This window comes from Juglans regia, chromosome 11 (genome assembly GCF_001411555.2).
Source record: "Juglans regia cultivar Chandler chromosome 11, Walnut 2.0, whole genome shotgun sequence".
In the NCBI taxonomy this organism is placed as follows: domain Eukaryota; kingdom Viridiplantae; phylum Streptophyta; class Magnoliopsida; order Fagales; family Juglandaceae; genus Juglans; species Juglans regia.
The window spans coordinates 1,934,172-1,950,100 of NC_049911.1; the positions used below are offsets into that span (position 1 = coordinate 1,934,172).

The 15,929-nt window shown below is 34.0% G+C and overlaps 1 protein-coding gene across 2 annotated transcripts; it reads right to left on the minus strand.

Moving 5' to 3' along the window:
• Positions 1-2,821: 2,821 nt before the first annotated feature.
• LOC109008074 lies at positions 2,822-15,708 on the minus strand. Of its 2 annotated transcripts, XM_035695682.1 has the most exons (3): positions 15,086-15,708; positions 3,368-4,374; positions 3,143-3,245 (listed from the first exon to the last, which is right to left on the minus strand). In XM_035695682.1, coding segments are annotated over exons 1-3 (1,617 nt in total). In that variant the 5' UTR covers positions 15,695-15,708; the 3' UTR covers positions 3,143-3,244. The 2 variants fall into 2 exon arrangements, with proteins under 2 accessions (XP_035551574.1, XP_035551575.1); XM_035695681.1 differs by having other exon boundaries at positions 2,822-4,374; positions 15,086-15,565.
• Positions 15,709-15,929: the final 221 nt, after the last annotated feature.

The window sequence follows — 15,929 nt, forward strand, 5'->3', positions numbered from 1 at the left end:
AAGTGCGCCCCACAGCCTCCCGGTTTTGGAGGTCAATAGTTAGTGTTATTCTTGAAGTGGTTGAAAATGTGGCAGTGAAAGTGAGGAATGGAGGTTCTTCATTCTGGTTTGATAAATGGTTGGTGAATGGTCCTCTGTGTAGTAGGTATGAGGTTATCAATGGTGGGCTTAAAATCCAGGATATTTGGATGAATGGATCGTGGGATGAAGATAAGCTAGTGGAACTCGTTGGCCTGGAACAAGTTGGTGAAATCACACGGAAAATAATTGTTGGGCGAGAAGGGTCAGATGTCATGATATGGAAACCTGCAGTAGACGGATGTTTCTCGACTAGTAGTGCATGGAACTTACTTCGGGTAAGGGGTGTCGAAAGACCAGAGTTAGACTGGGTTTGGCATCAATTGCTACCAAAAAATTCTTCGATGTATATGTGGAAAGCAAGATTTGGAGCGTTGTCAGTCAATGTTCGAATTCAAAATCTAGCTATTCCCATGGTTTCACATTGCGATTACTGTGAGCTGGGACAGGTTGAAACAGTTGACCATGTTTTGAGATTGGGTAATATCGCAAGTCAAGTTTGGAACATAGCATCCATTGCTCTAGGAATCACTCACATGGAGGGTCATTCTTGGTGGGAAAAGGTTCAAGGGTGGTTCGGATATGCCAGAAAGTCCAACCATAGAGGAACACTACTTGGCCTACTACCGTCCATCATCACTTGGAGACTTTGGTTGAGGAGGTGTAAAGAAAGGACGGAGGGCCTACTACCGTCCATCATCACTTGGAGACTTTGGTTGAGGAGGTGTAAACAAAGGACGGAGGGGGTGCAAGAGTCGGCAAGGGAGGTTTGGACTGCTATAAAGGTATGGCTTAGGAACTTATCTTCACTTTTGATTTAGAGTTGGGAGATTTCACTTACTCACCAAAACTTTTTAAGGGATCTCGAGGTGCCTTTTAGTAGTATCTCGAAAAGGATGCCATGGTTAATTAGTTGGAAGAAACCAATAAATGGTTGGGTAAAACTGAACGAAGATGGTAGTTGCTGGGGTAATCCGGGTAATTGTGGTGGAGGGGGTCTCATACGAGATTCATTTGGGAATTTTATGGCGGCTCTTTCTTCTCATTTTGGTCATGAGACTAATAATGAAGCTGAACTTCGAGCCTTAATTGTGGGAGTGGGTGTTTGTAAGGAGATGGGCTTTATGAATATAGAGTTAGAATGCGACTCTAGTTTGGTGGTTAATTGGTTAAAATGTCAAAGGTGTTCGGTGTGGTACTTATGGGATTATTGGGAAGAGTTGTTAGTTAATCTACGAGGACTACAATTTACTATTGAGCATCAATTAAGATAAGGCAATTATTCGGCAGATGCCTTGCCCCGTTTAGGTGAACAAGGATTTAATATGAGATTTAATTCTTTTGTTTCTTTACCTCGGCACATAAAAGGTATTATTCGGTTGGACAAGGTAGGACTTCCAAACATACTTCTCTAGTTTTTATTGGGTTTTCTTAGGTTTGTTTAGTTTCTTTATGTGTCACTAGGCATGTTTAGATTTTCCTGATTTTTGTTGGTTGGTCGTTTGAGTTGTTTCTTTGTAATGTTTGGTTATCCTGAATGTTATTACGGTATTCTTCCATTATAAGTTAGGGCTTATTAATAAACTTGGGATGGAGTCGCTATGTGGGTGTGGCTATCGGCTCTTCTCTAAAAAAAAAAAAAACCACTCGTATATATATAGAGTTTTACTAGTCATTATCTCACACACCACACACTTCACCTATTTTTATTTTATTTTTTTAGTTTTATTCTAGTTAAGCTTATAATTGAGTTCATCTACTCATCATCCCTACACTACATACTTGTTAATAGAAAAATAAATAAAAAGATAAAAAAAATTGTGTGACATGTAATAGGGATGATTAGTAGAATTTTTGCGTGTGTATATATATATATATATATATATATTCTTTAGATGAATAAAGTGTGTGCTAGTTAGAAAAAAAATAAAAAAAAATTAAACTCGCACTATAAGAAAATTGTTTATTTGTAGTTAGTTATTTCCTGGGAGAATGAATATTTTCTATCAAAATGAGTGTTTTGTCGCAAATAGTCATTCTCATCATAAATAATCCATCACATGTTCATTTTTCTTATAGTGCCGCAAGGCTTTTCAATTTAAATAAAAGCGCAAGAAAGGGAAATGCGAACTTCCCTTACTTGGATTATAATTAAAACTAATTAAATTACATCACCACCGTTGATGATATAGTTTCCATAACATTTTCTTTGTTTATATTAAAACCGCGTCAGTTATTTTCTCAAGTAATTTAATAATAATCATTCAAATAATTAAATTTTATTTAGATAACCTTTCGATTGTAATTTTCAAAATTAGAGCAGTAGATAATAATAATAAGTGATGTTTTAAGCACTTGTGTTTGTTATTTGAAGGTACGCATGTCATGCAAGACAAAACGCTTGTGATTTTTCTTTAATTAGTTTAATTAATGCAACGTTGATTAAGCTATTCCTTTGAGGACTTCATGTGGAAATACTTGAACAATTAATGCCCCATAAATATTGATGAGTTTCAGCATGATATATTGTAACTGATCATCTCAAATTAATTAAAAGGCCTAGCTACATGGAGGACTTTCCAACGTTAATCACCTTGATCTCCTGATCTTGCATGCTGACGTTATAACATATTCATTCATAAATATCAAGTAATTACTTTATAAATACAATTACCACATTTTTTTAAAAGAAAAAGAATTAGGAAAAATTAACCATTAAATAATTAAACCAACAAAAAAAAAATAACTATCAAAACCAATCTCACTGTTAAACAAGAAAGTGTATACACGAGTAGTAGTCTTAATTAAAACAGTACTTCTTGTTCCTATTATTACAATATGCATGGTAGACCGTAGAAATAAGTAACTTGCGGGGCTATTCAGTTTAAATAAAAGCCCAAGTAAAGAAAAAAGTAACTATCCCTTATTTGTTCCTATTTTTCTATTAATGCACCCTGGGTGAACAATGAAATTACACTCGGCACATTCATAAACAAAATCATATATACGATGAACACAAACATTGCACAAATCACGGCCATCATCCGAAGTACTCTTCTGAACCAAAACAAGAGGATGTTGATGGTTATCACTTGTGCGAGTTTTTCCAAACTTCATATTTGGGGATTTTCCAAGAATACATTCTGGATGAGCAGGATAAATGCAATCTGCACAATAGTAGAACCAATACCTCGGGTCTCGTTCTTTTTCACAAATATCACAATAATATTCTCCCGAATCATCTTCTGGAACATAACAAAGAGTGAATGGATGTTCATGTTGTTCATACCATACTATATGCGGCAGTGTTAAACACTTAAAATCCAATGCGAATCCACAATTTTCAGCACATGAGCAGAATTTGATTTCTTCATTTGAATCATCACAATTATTACACTTTCTGCCTTCTGGTGACCTAGAAAGAATAAGTCCGTGTTCATGACTATCATGTGTGAATTTATTATATGGGAGTAAACTGCACTGAACATCAAGGTGAAATTTGCATTCTTCACAATTATAAGTTAAACCATTACAATCATGGTCACAAGCATCACATCCAAAATAACCACTAGCATAAGTTGTCATTGGGAGGAGCATAAGAGAGTGTTCATGGAGTGGATGTCTCATTCTTCGTCTTAATTCAGCACAAGATTTGTGAAGAAAGAATCTACACTGAGCACAAGCATAATATGGAGTAAAGATGTACCGTATACAGGCATCACACTTTTCCTTGATCCCAAACTTGTCAATGAGTTTTAAGTTATGCTCATGACTAAAATGTTTGATTTCTGCAGCTATTTCAAACCCATCTACTCCTGATTTGAACTTTTTAACAACGTCGTATGGCAACATGTCTGTGGATTCATCAAGCCCATGTCCCAACATACTTGTCGATGACTCAATAGATTCTAATTCATTTCTAGACTTCCGCATAAACGTTTCATCTTTCTCTTCCTTGCTTGTAGCACAATGAAGGTGGGCAACATAATCCTGACAAGTTGAGCAATAATAAACCCCGTAGTCTGTGTCCACCATTTTAACACATAGTTGGCAAATACGTCTATGTAGGCTCGATGGATTAATGGCTGGAAGAGAGTAAATGAGGTTGAGAGGGTGGTCATGCCGTATAACTTTGACAACCGATGGTAAGGAAGCACATTCTAGGTGGACCACAAATGCACAGATGGCACAAAAGTAAAACCTACCCTTAATGTCATTCCCACAAGCATTGCAAGTGAGGGAGATCAGAAATCTTTGCACAAGGGTCAATGGATGGTCTTCATCATGAATCTCAGCCTTTATGATGGGTGGTCGTACAACCAATGGTGAAAGAGTACATTCCAGGTGGACCGTAAACGAACAGGTAGCACAAAAATAAAACATTCCCTTCCCTTCTTCCTCACAATGATCACAAGTGAATTGGGTGGATTTCCGCATAAGGGTCAATGGGTGATCGTGAATATCAACTTTTGTGGTTAGTGAGAGCGAAGCGCATTTAATGCAAAGACTGAACTTACAACCAGAACAATTGTATGTGAACTGCTGGTACCATCGATATCTTCTGCAACTACCACAATATTGATCTCCTTTCGATTCCGTACTTTGACTGAGAGTAAGAGGATCATGTTTGGGGTGGAATGGGTGCTTCAACTGGTGGGGTAATTCGGCACATGATTTATGTATGTAGAAATACTTGCACCCATCTAATTTACATCCGTAACAAGGAGTACTGAATGATACTCTTTCCCAGCACAATCTACAAATATAATATCGATCATGATCTACTATTGATCCATCAAGGCTCAACAACAAGGGATGTGGGTGGCTGAAATGTTGAATTAGCTCCATCGCTCCCTCAGTATATTTAATTATACCGTTCGTATTCGTCATATATATATATATATATATATATATGACCTGAAAAATAGGGTCAATTAATTAATCCAGAGCATGGATGTATTAATTAATTTGAACATTTCATGATCTCCAAATTCGAATGGGGTCCACATCGTATAATATATATTTATCAAAATGAAAATTAAAGAATAAAATAAAATAAAATAAACAATTACCACCACGACCAATTAATCCATCTTACAAGTACATGAATTTTACCAAATCGATCTCAAACACATGTACATTTCTACTAGTACTACTACTTCACAGATCGATCGAAGAAGAAAATATAGATGGAAGGAGGAAAAAAATTTAAAAAAATCATATATATACTCACCTGATCAAAATTAGGGAAAAAAGAAAATAATTCTGATTTTGGGCGGCTTCAGAAGTTAACAAAGCTAGCTAGCTTCCAATTTGTTTCGCCTGTTCATTTGACCATCATCAGAGGTATATGGCCGAGAGTTGAGAGTTGAGAGTTGAGAGTTGAGAGCTGGTAGTACTGTTGTCGACTTTATCATAGATTAGCTTTTTTTGGATTTCTTGCGGATTAGTCTTTTGTGGTTCTCAATTTTTTCTCCTTTTAATAATTAATTAATATATTTTCCTATATATAAATTATAAATTATAAGATAATTTTGTTTTTTTCCCAATAGCTGCGATAAAAACATCACGTTTTGTAGCCCTCCATCATCACCCATGTGTTAATCAATTTCTGATATCATCTTCAAAAAAATAAATATAATGAATTTGTGTCTAATCTTGTATTAGTGCATCTACGATTAAAATGGTGGGTTTGGATATATAAAATATATCATCTCATCATTATAATTTTTTTAAATTTTTATATAAAATTTAATAAACAATTCAATTTTTTTAAATTTTAAAATAAAAATTATATTAAAAAATTATATTCTAATAATATTTTATTTAACTTTTAATAAAATATTTCATCCTAACTGTCTATCCAAACCTACCTTAAACGTCTTCCTGTCATCATTTTTAGGCTAAAAACGCTATTTATCAATCTTTTAAGTATCACTCCTTTATATATGGCACCAACTGATTAAAATATTCGTAGAGAATAATAAATAATGAATTAGGATGATTTTATTTTTTAGTGGATGGCAAAGAATTTCATTTACCCTTCTTTTTTATTGGTAGATGCATGCCAGCCGTCATCTCTAGCTTTCTCTCATTTTCGTAAGCACTATTTGTGAAAATTGAAATTACATTTGCCGCATTCATAAGCCACATCTGTACATGAGGGATTGCTACATTTATCGCATGGAGGATGGTCCTTGGTCTTCTGAACCAAAGTAAGCGGATGTTGGTGGAAATCAAATGTGTAAATTTTTCTAAACTTGAGATTTGGAAATATTCTGAGAATACATTTAGGATGAGCAGGACAATTACAATCCACACAATAGTAGAACCAATGCTTTGGATCTCGTTCATTTTCTTAAATATCATAATAATATTCACCAGAGTCATATTCAGGATTACAACAAAGAATGAAAGCATGTTCAAGATTTTCGTATCTTATTGTATATGGTAGTGTTAAACATTTAAAGTCTAGAGTGAATCCTATACAATCAGCACAACGAAATTTCTATCCTACCCTCGAATCACAATAACTACACTCTTTACCATTAGACAAACTAGAAAGAATAAGTTGATGTTCATGACTAGCATGTGTAATAATATTGGAGAGCAAACTACATTGGACATCAAGGCCAAATTGGCATTGGTCACAATTATAAGTGAAGCCATTACAATCACGACGACAAGTTTTGCAAGTGAACATGTTATTTTTATAAGGTGCTATGAAGGGCGGAGGATAAGGGGGTGTTGGCCATGAAGTGGGTGTCGAATTGTGCTTGGTAATTCAACACAAGCTTTGTGAAGAAAGAATCCACACTGATTGGAAGCATAAAATGGAGGAAAGATAGGTTGCATACACCCATCACACTTTTCATTGTTTTCAAGCTTGTCATCAAGATTTAAGTCATGCTCCTCATGACTAAAATGTTTGATTTTTGCAACTATTTCAATTCCATCCAATGCCAATTTGATCTCTTTAACAACAAATGTTGATGGGCTAACGGATTCATTAGAACAAGGGTCTTCATGTTCTAACACACTTGTAGATGACTCAATTGATTCCTCATCTTTAGAAATTTGCACAAATGTTGCATCTTTATCTTCCTTACTTGTAGCACAATGAAGGTGAGAAACAAAATCACAACTTGAGCAATAATAGACCCCATAGTCCACGTTCACTGCCTTAACACTTAGTTGGCAAACTCTACCATCAAATTGACTGCCAAGAAGAGAATTATAGGCAAGGTTGAGCGGGTGGTAGTGGCGTGTAACTTTGACAATCGATGGTAAAGAAACACAATCTAGGTGGGACACAAATGAACAAGTGGTACAAAAGTAGAACATGCCCATGCATTCCTTCCCACAAGCATCACAAGTGAATGAGATCAATTTTCTTGCAAGGGTCAATGGATGGTCGTGGATTCTGGCCTTGACGATGAGTGACTGTTCAATCCGTGGTGAAAGAGTACATTGCGGGTAGACCATAAATGAACAGGTGAAACATAAGTAAAACATGCCCTTGCCTAGCTTTGCACAATGATCGCAAGTGAATGGGAATGATTTTCTCATAATTAAGGGTCAATAGATGGTCATGAATATCAACTTCTTCAGTGAGTGGTAGAGAAGCGCATTTAATACAAAGATCAAATTCACAATTAGAACAATTGTATTTGAAGCTTAAACTCTTCACTCTACAACTATCACATTTTTTCATTGATGGTAGTTTGATGAGAGTAAGAGGATGTTTGGGGTGCAATGGATGCTGCATTTCATGAGGATGTTTCGTTTAATTAGTTGCGCCACCGATATCTGAACATACAGTTTTAATGGAATGCATGCCCTGCATGTATTGTAACCCTCACAGATTTTTTTTTTTTAATTTTTCCCAAAGGATAAAAATTATACGCTTAGCCTCATATATAATTAAACCTCCATACAATATTTCTTCATTATCACTCCATCTGTTTGATTCCAACTAAACAGAAATAATAAAATAACAATTATTAAAAAATCAATTGACAACACTGTAATAAAACAATAGATTTTTTCAAATTTCTTTTGACTTCTGTTTTAAATTTATGCGTTTACATGATTTAAAAATAACTGTATTTTACTATGAATTTGTGAGTGGTTGTGAATAAATTGTTGCTGTATCACTTCTCCTGAAATAAATGAAAGAAAATACCATAGGAAGCTTCCTTCAGAAAAGCACTCGAGTTCTGTTCGCCTAGTGACATTCTTACTAAAGGACAAAAATTCACATGGTCTAACAATAGAAGAGGTATGGGGTTCACCAAGGAAATGCTTTCCAGGAACAACAGTAGCAAGAGGACTACTCGAATGTAATTAGGGAGGCATGGAGTAAGGAGCCTAAAGGTGAGGAGGAAATCTCAGTGATTAGAGACCAGCTTTGAAATTGCAAAAAGGCTCTCAAGATGTGAAATGCTCCCATGTATAGAAAGGCCCAAGCAGACATAAGAGGGAAACTAATTAAAGAGGATTGTAGATCTACAAAACTCAAGAAGAGGAGTGCAAATCATCACCATCTAGAAGCTTCAAGAGGGAGTGGATTTCATCCTAGAAGAAGAAGGGATCAAATGGAAGTAGCGAGCAAAGCAGAACTAGCTGCATTATGGGGATAAAAACACAAAATTCTACCACATGTATGCAAACCAGATAAGGCAAACCACTCTATCAACCAGATTATGGATTATCAAGGAAGCTTAATTACTGATCAGTCTATGATAGGTGATTTATTCACGGGTTTCTTTTATGAACTCTTTACTTCTTCTAATCTTTCTGATATTTATAGGTGTCTTATTGGTTTGGAAACACGAGTTACAGCTGATATGAATGCAACGCTCCTTCCTGAGTTTATTGCACTGGAAGTTAAAGAAGCTGTTTTTCAAATGTCTCCTCTAAGCTCTCCACGCCCTAATGGTTTCCCATCTCAATTTTATTAAGTTAACTAGGCAACTATTGGAGAGGAAGAAGTGTGTCATTTTGTGCTTAGTACTCTCAAGGAGGGTGGATCTCTCAAAACTGTAATGATACCTTCATAACTCTCATCCCTAAGGTTAAGGATCCCAAGAAGGTATCTGTATTTTGATCAATCATTCTATGTAGTGTTATTTATAAGATAGTTCCTAAGGTGTTAGCCAATCGACTAAGAAAGTCCTTCCTAAGATGATATCCCTCACTCAAAGTGCCTTTGTTACATGCAGGTTAATTACAAGTAATATTCTAGTGGCCTATGAAACTCTCCACATTATGAACTCTCAAATGCAAGGTCAATCAAGCTATATAGCTCTTAAACTTGACATGAGTAAGGCATATGTTTTAGTGGAGTGGAAATTTTTTGACGAAGTTACGAGCAGAATGGGATTAAATCCAGAATGGAAATCACTTTCGATAAACTGTACTACTCGATTTCTTATTCAATATTGATCAATGGCGAACCATAGCACTCTTTTTTCCATCAAGGGGTCTAAGACAATGAGATCCATTTTTCTCATACCTATTTATCTTGTGTGTAGAAACATTAACGTCTCTCCTAAACCAAGCAGAGGCAAGGGGTAGCATTTCAAGAGTCCCTATTGGGAAAGGACCTATTTGTATTAATCATCTTCTTTTTGCAGATGATAACCTTATATTTTGCAAAGGTATCACTTTGGAGTGGAGTCGAGTGATTCGTATTCTGGAGGTCTATGAAAGTGCATCAGGTTAAAAGCTTATCAAAGAGATGACCTCAATTTTATTTATCAGGAACACTCCTCCAGACATACAAAGTACTATAAAAGATTGCAGGGGTGAAGTCTACTGGATCATATGAGAAGTATTTGCATTCCATTCTATCATTGATAAGATATGGACTTGAATAGCCAATTGAAAAACCAAGTTCTTGTCAGTTGCAGGCAAAGAAGTTCTCTTGAAAGCTGTTCTCCAAGCCATTTCCACTTATACCATGAAGACTATTCTGTTCCCTCAATCAATTACTCAGAAACTAAACAGTTGTTGAAAAAGTTCCGGTGGGGCTACAATGATGATCACTAAAAAATTCAATGGGTAAGATGGGACCAAATGGGACTTTCTAAGGAGATGTGAATGTTGGGATTCAAAGATTTAAGAAGTTTCAATCTTGTAATGTTGTCTAAGCAAAGTTTTCGTATATTGCAAAATCCAGACTCCCTTCCTGCTGGATTTTTCAAGCTGAAGTATTTTCTCCAGATTGATTTAATGAATGCCATATTAGAATACATGCCTTCTTTTGTTTGGAGGAGCACTCTAGCATGCCATCAGTATTATTCGGAGAATTGACAATAGCTAGAAAGAAAGTTAGAATTTGGAAGGATAGGTGGATCGATCCCAAGACACATTTCTCACATGATCCAATCTCCTATCACTGGCCTTGAAGATGGTGCAAAAGTGGCAGCTTCTCATAACGCAAGAACGTTTCTAATTTTAGACTTCTAATTATGATTTTTTTTCCGTAATGTCACATTATGTCATTTAGAAAGAATTACAAGAAAAGTTATAACGCAAGAACATTTCTAATTTTAGGGATATATATTAGATTTTTCATTCTTAATTAATTTATCTGAATTGCATTTAGAGACTACCCAAAATAAATTGAGGTAAAAAGTTAAATCAAGGTCTATATGTTTTTCAATACTAATAAAAAAAAATATTATATTGGATTTGATCATATATTTAAAAATTATTCTTCTGACTTTCTAAGATGAAAAATTATTTATCTATCATTTTTTTTTTGTCAAGATTTGCAAATATTTCTCGATAGATAAAAAAAAAAAAAATAGCAAATCCATTTGGTTCATCAAACAAGTTGAATTTTACTAAATGGAAATATTTGACTTGAACAAGACATAAAACTAAATATTTTACAACAAAGATAATATAGTTTGGTCTAAATATTTTGAATGTACTAGCCATTTTTATCAATCGTGTTTTTTCCATATGATAATTTCTGGATAAAATTTTCATGTATAGGAAAATTTGTCTTCTCTAATTGGATTAGTGCATCCACAATTAAAGATAAATAATACTTATAGTACAAGCGCCGCGCACTTGTTTTAAAAAAAATAAATAAATATAAAACCCACAGAAAAAATTAAATACAACATTTTGACTCGATCAAATGATTGTCTCTTGACATTTCCTCCACCAACACTCCCATGAGAACCATCACCATGAGAGGGTATAAATCCAAAGGATACACCACTTTGTGTATGATCACAACCCCTAAAATCTCCATATTTAAAAATTCATTCTTCTAACTTTCTAAGAAGCAAAATTACTTATCATCAGTTTTCTTGTCAAAGATGTTGCAAATATTTCTCCATAAATAAACATGTTTGACTGGTTGACATGAACTAGCTAGACATTCAACTAAATAAAAGATAATAGATTGGGTCTAAATATTTTGAATATAATACTAGCCATTTTCCATCGATCATGTAATTTCCCATATGATAGTTTTTGGATATAATTTTCATATTCGAAAACTTATATCTTCTCTAATTGGATAACTGCAACTACAATTAATTGTCTTTCTCATATTAGTTTTAGACGAGAAATGCTATTTATCAATTTTTTAATCATCATTCTTTTATATGGTACTGAATAATTCGCTGGCCTTGAAAGCATTGGCAATGGTTGTTGATTTAGCTGAAACTAGTACTAAAACTTTCTATCTAAAAGTCAAAATAATAATATAATAATAGATATTTTAATAATAATTTTTTCGGTTTTTTTTATATTTTATAAATAAATTCCATATATTAATTAATAATTTAATTTTTATTTAAAATTATTGTTTCATTCCATTTGCATTAGATCCCAAAATATTAATTTAATTCTGATATATCTGTGCTCCAGATATAATAAGGATATAAGTAAACTGAATAGGTTGTTGATTTAGCTATAGACCTCATGATCACCACCTTGCCCCCCCTTAGGAGGAATTTTCGGCAGAATAATTGATTCCATGAAAATTCAGATCCAGGTGCTGATTTCCTGACTGCAAAAGGTCAAGCAATTAGACACACACACACACACATATATATATATATATATATATATATATATATACATACTGGGGGAAGATGATCAGATTTGAGATTAAGGAGCACAAAATTTTAGGAATGCCAGGTTCTAGACGAGTTTGATGAATTCCAACTCAATTTGAAATGTCGAAACCAAAAACTGGATCGGTGACGCTCTTATTTCCAGCTCTCAAACCAGGCTTCATACACAACCCAACAAATGGAACAAAGCCTTGTACTGCAACATTATGATCGGTTTTATATTGTAACAATCATGGGTAATAAATCTTCAATAATAGGATGTTTGTTGGACACCCAACCCCTCGTATATATAGAGCTTTACTAGTCATCATCCCACACACCACACAAATTTTTATTTTTATATTTTAGTTTTATTCTAGTTAAGCTAATTGAGTTATTCTACTCATCATCTATATACCACATACTTGTTAATGAAAAAATAAATAAAAAAATAAAAAACAATTTATGTGTGGTGTATGGCGTAGGGATGATGAATTTTTTTTTTCATATATATATTCTTTAGATTAATAAAATGTGTGCTTATTAGAAAAAAAAAGAATAAACGAAGTAAGCTCATGAGGCTATTGAATTTAAATAAAGAAAAATGCTAGGGAGCCTAAGAAAATATTGTTTAATAATATTGTGAATTTTTTTCTTTATTAAAAAATATTTAAAAAGTGTTAAAAAAATGATGTGAAACAAATAAATTTAAAGATTTTTTGTTTTTTGTTCACATTATTTTTTTAACACTTTTAAATATTTTTAAAAAAAGAAAAAATTCACAATATTATTAAATAATATTTTCTTAATCACTAAGTAAAAAAAAAACTAAAAATAAAAATAAAAAAATCAATCGAAAAAAAAAAAAAAGCCCAAAACGGAATCCCTAGCATTTCTCTTAAATAAAACTTCCCTTACTTGGATTATAATTAAAACTAATTAAATAACATTCCCCACTATTGATGATATAGTTTCCATAACATTTTCTTTGTTTATATTAAACCGTGTCTGTTATTTTCTCAAGTAATTTAATAATAATCATTCAAATAATTTAATTTTATTTAGATAACCTTTCGATTCTAATTTTCAAAATTAGACCATTAGATAACCTTTGAGGACTTGTGGAAATACTTGAACAATTAATGCCCCATGCATAAATATTGAGTTTCAGCATGATATATTGTAACTGATCATCTCAAATTAATTAATAGGCCTAGCTACATGGAGGACTTTCCAACGTTAATCACCTTGATCTACTGAACCTGTTGACGTTACATCTTCATTCATAAATCTAAAGTAATTACTTTATAAATACAATTACCACATTTTTTTAAAGAAAAAGAAGGAAAAATTAACCATTAAATAATTAAACCAACAAAAAAAATAACTATCAAAACCAATCTCTCTGTTAAACAAGAAAGTGTATACACGAGTAGTCTTAATTAAAACAGTACTTCTTGTTCCTATTATTACAATATGGTAGACCAAAGAAATAAGTAACTTGTGGGGCTATTCAGTTTAAATAAAAGCCCAAGTAAAGAAAAAAGTAACTATCCCTTACTTGCTCCTATTCCGCTTAAGCACCATGTGTGCACAATGAAATTACATTCGACACATTCATAAACAAAATCTGAATATATAAGATCAACACAAACCTTGCACAGATCACGGCCATCATCCGAAGTACTCTTCTGAACAAAAGCAAGAGGATGTTGATGGTTATCACTTGTGCGAGTTTTTCCAAACTTCATATTTGGGAATTTTCCAAGAATACATTCCGGATGAGCAGGATAAATGCAATCTGCATAATAGTAGAACCAACACCTCGGGTCTCGTTCTTTTTCACAAATATCACAATAATATTCTCCCGAATCATCTTCTGGAACATAACAAAGAGTGAATGGATGTTCATGTTGTTCATACCATACTGTATGCGGCAATGTTAAACACTTGAAGTCCAATGCAAATCCACAATTATCAGCACAAGAACAGAATTTGATTCCTTTATTTGAATCACAATTATTACACTTTCTGTCTTCCGATGACCTAGAAAGAATAAGTCCGTGTTTGTGACTATCATGTGTGAAATTATTATATGGGAGTAAACTGCATTGTACATCAAGATCAAAATTACATTCTTCACAATTATAAGTGAAGCCATTACAATCACGGTCACAGACATTACATCCAAAAACACTACCAGCATAAGTTGCCCTAGGGAGGAGCATAAGAGAATGTTCATGGAGTGGATGTCTCATTCTTCGTCTTAATTCAGTACAAGATTTGTGAAGAAAGAATCTACACTAAGCACAAGCAAAATATGGAGTAAAGATGTACCGCGTACATGCATCACACTTTTCCTTGATCCCAAACTTGTCAATTAGTTTTAAGTTATGCTCATGACTAAAATGTTTGATTTCTGCAGCTATTTCAAACCCATCTACTGCTGATTTGAACTTTTTAACAACGTTGTATGGCAACATGTCTGTGGATTCATCAAGCCCATGTTCCAACATACTTGTCGATGACTCAATAGATTCTAATTCATTTCTAGACTTCCGCATAAACGTTTCATCTTTCTCTTCCTTGCTTGTAGCACAATGAAGGTGGGCAACATAATCCTGACAAGTTGAGCAATAATAAACCCCGTAGTCCATGTCCTCCATTTTAACACATAGTTGGCAAACACGTCTATGCAGGCTAAATGGATCAATAGCTGGAAGAGAGTAAATAAGTTTGAGAGGGTGGTCATGCCGTATAACTTTGAGAACCGATGGTAAGGAAGCACAATCTAGGTGGACCACAAATGAACATTTGTCACAAAAATAAAACATGCCTCTGCCTTCCTTCCCACAAGCATCGCAAGTGAATGATATCAATTTTTTTGCAAGGGTCAATGGATGGTCTTCATCATGAATCTCAGCCTTTATGATGGGTGGTCGTTCAACCAATGGTGAAAGAGTACATTCCGGGTGGACCATAAACGAACAGGTAGTAGTAGCACAAAAATAAAACATTCCCTTCCCTTCTTCCTCACAATGATCACAAGTGAATTGGGTGGATTTCCGCATAAGGGTCAATGGGTGGTCGTGAATATCAACTTTTGTGGTTAGTGAAAGCGAAGCGCATTTAATGCAAAGTTTGAACTTACAACCAGAACAATTGTATGTGAACCAGTACCACCTTTGATCTCTTCCGCAACTACCACAATATTTATGTTCTTCTGATTCCGTAGTTGGACTGAGAGTAAGAGGATCATGTTTGGGGTGGAATGGGTGCTTCAACTGGTGGGGTAATTCGGCACATGATTTATGTATGTAGAAATACTTGCACCCATCTAATTTACATCCGTAACAAGGAGTACCTGATGATATGCTTTCCCAGCACAATCTACATTTATGAAAATATCCATCCTGATCTACTATTTCTGATCCATCGAGGCTGATCAACAACAAGGGATGTGGGTGGCTGAAATGTTGAATTAGCTCCATCGCTCCCTCACTATATTTAATTATACCGTTCGTATTCGTCATATCTATATATATATATATATATATATATATATATATGACCTGAAAAATAGGGTCAATTAATTAATCCAGAGCATGGATGTATTAATTAATTTGAACATTTCATGATCTCCAAATTCGAATGGGGTCCACATCATATAATATATATTTATCAAAATGAAAATTAAAGAATAAAATAAAATAAAATAAACAATTACCACCCCGACCAATTAATCCATCTTACACGTACATGAATTTT

Bases quoted from the DNA above. Each gene is read 5' to 3' on its own strand.
- LOC109008074 (XM_035695682.1), bottom strand. From the start codon at position 15,694: ATGACGAATACGAACGGTATAATTAAATATAGTGAGGGAGCGATGGAG. The intron at 4,375-15,085 runs GCTGAGATTCAT...CCCATCATAAAG, and splicing joins AACGACCACCCATCATAAAG to GCTGAGATTCATGATGAAGA.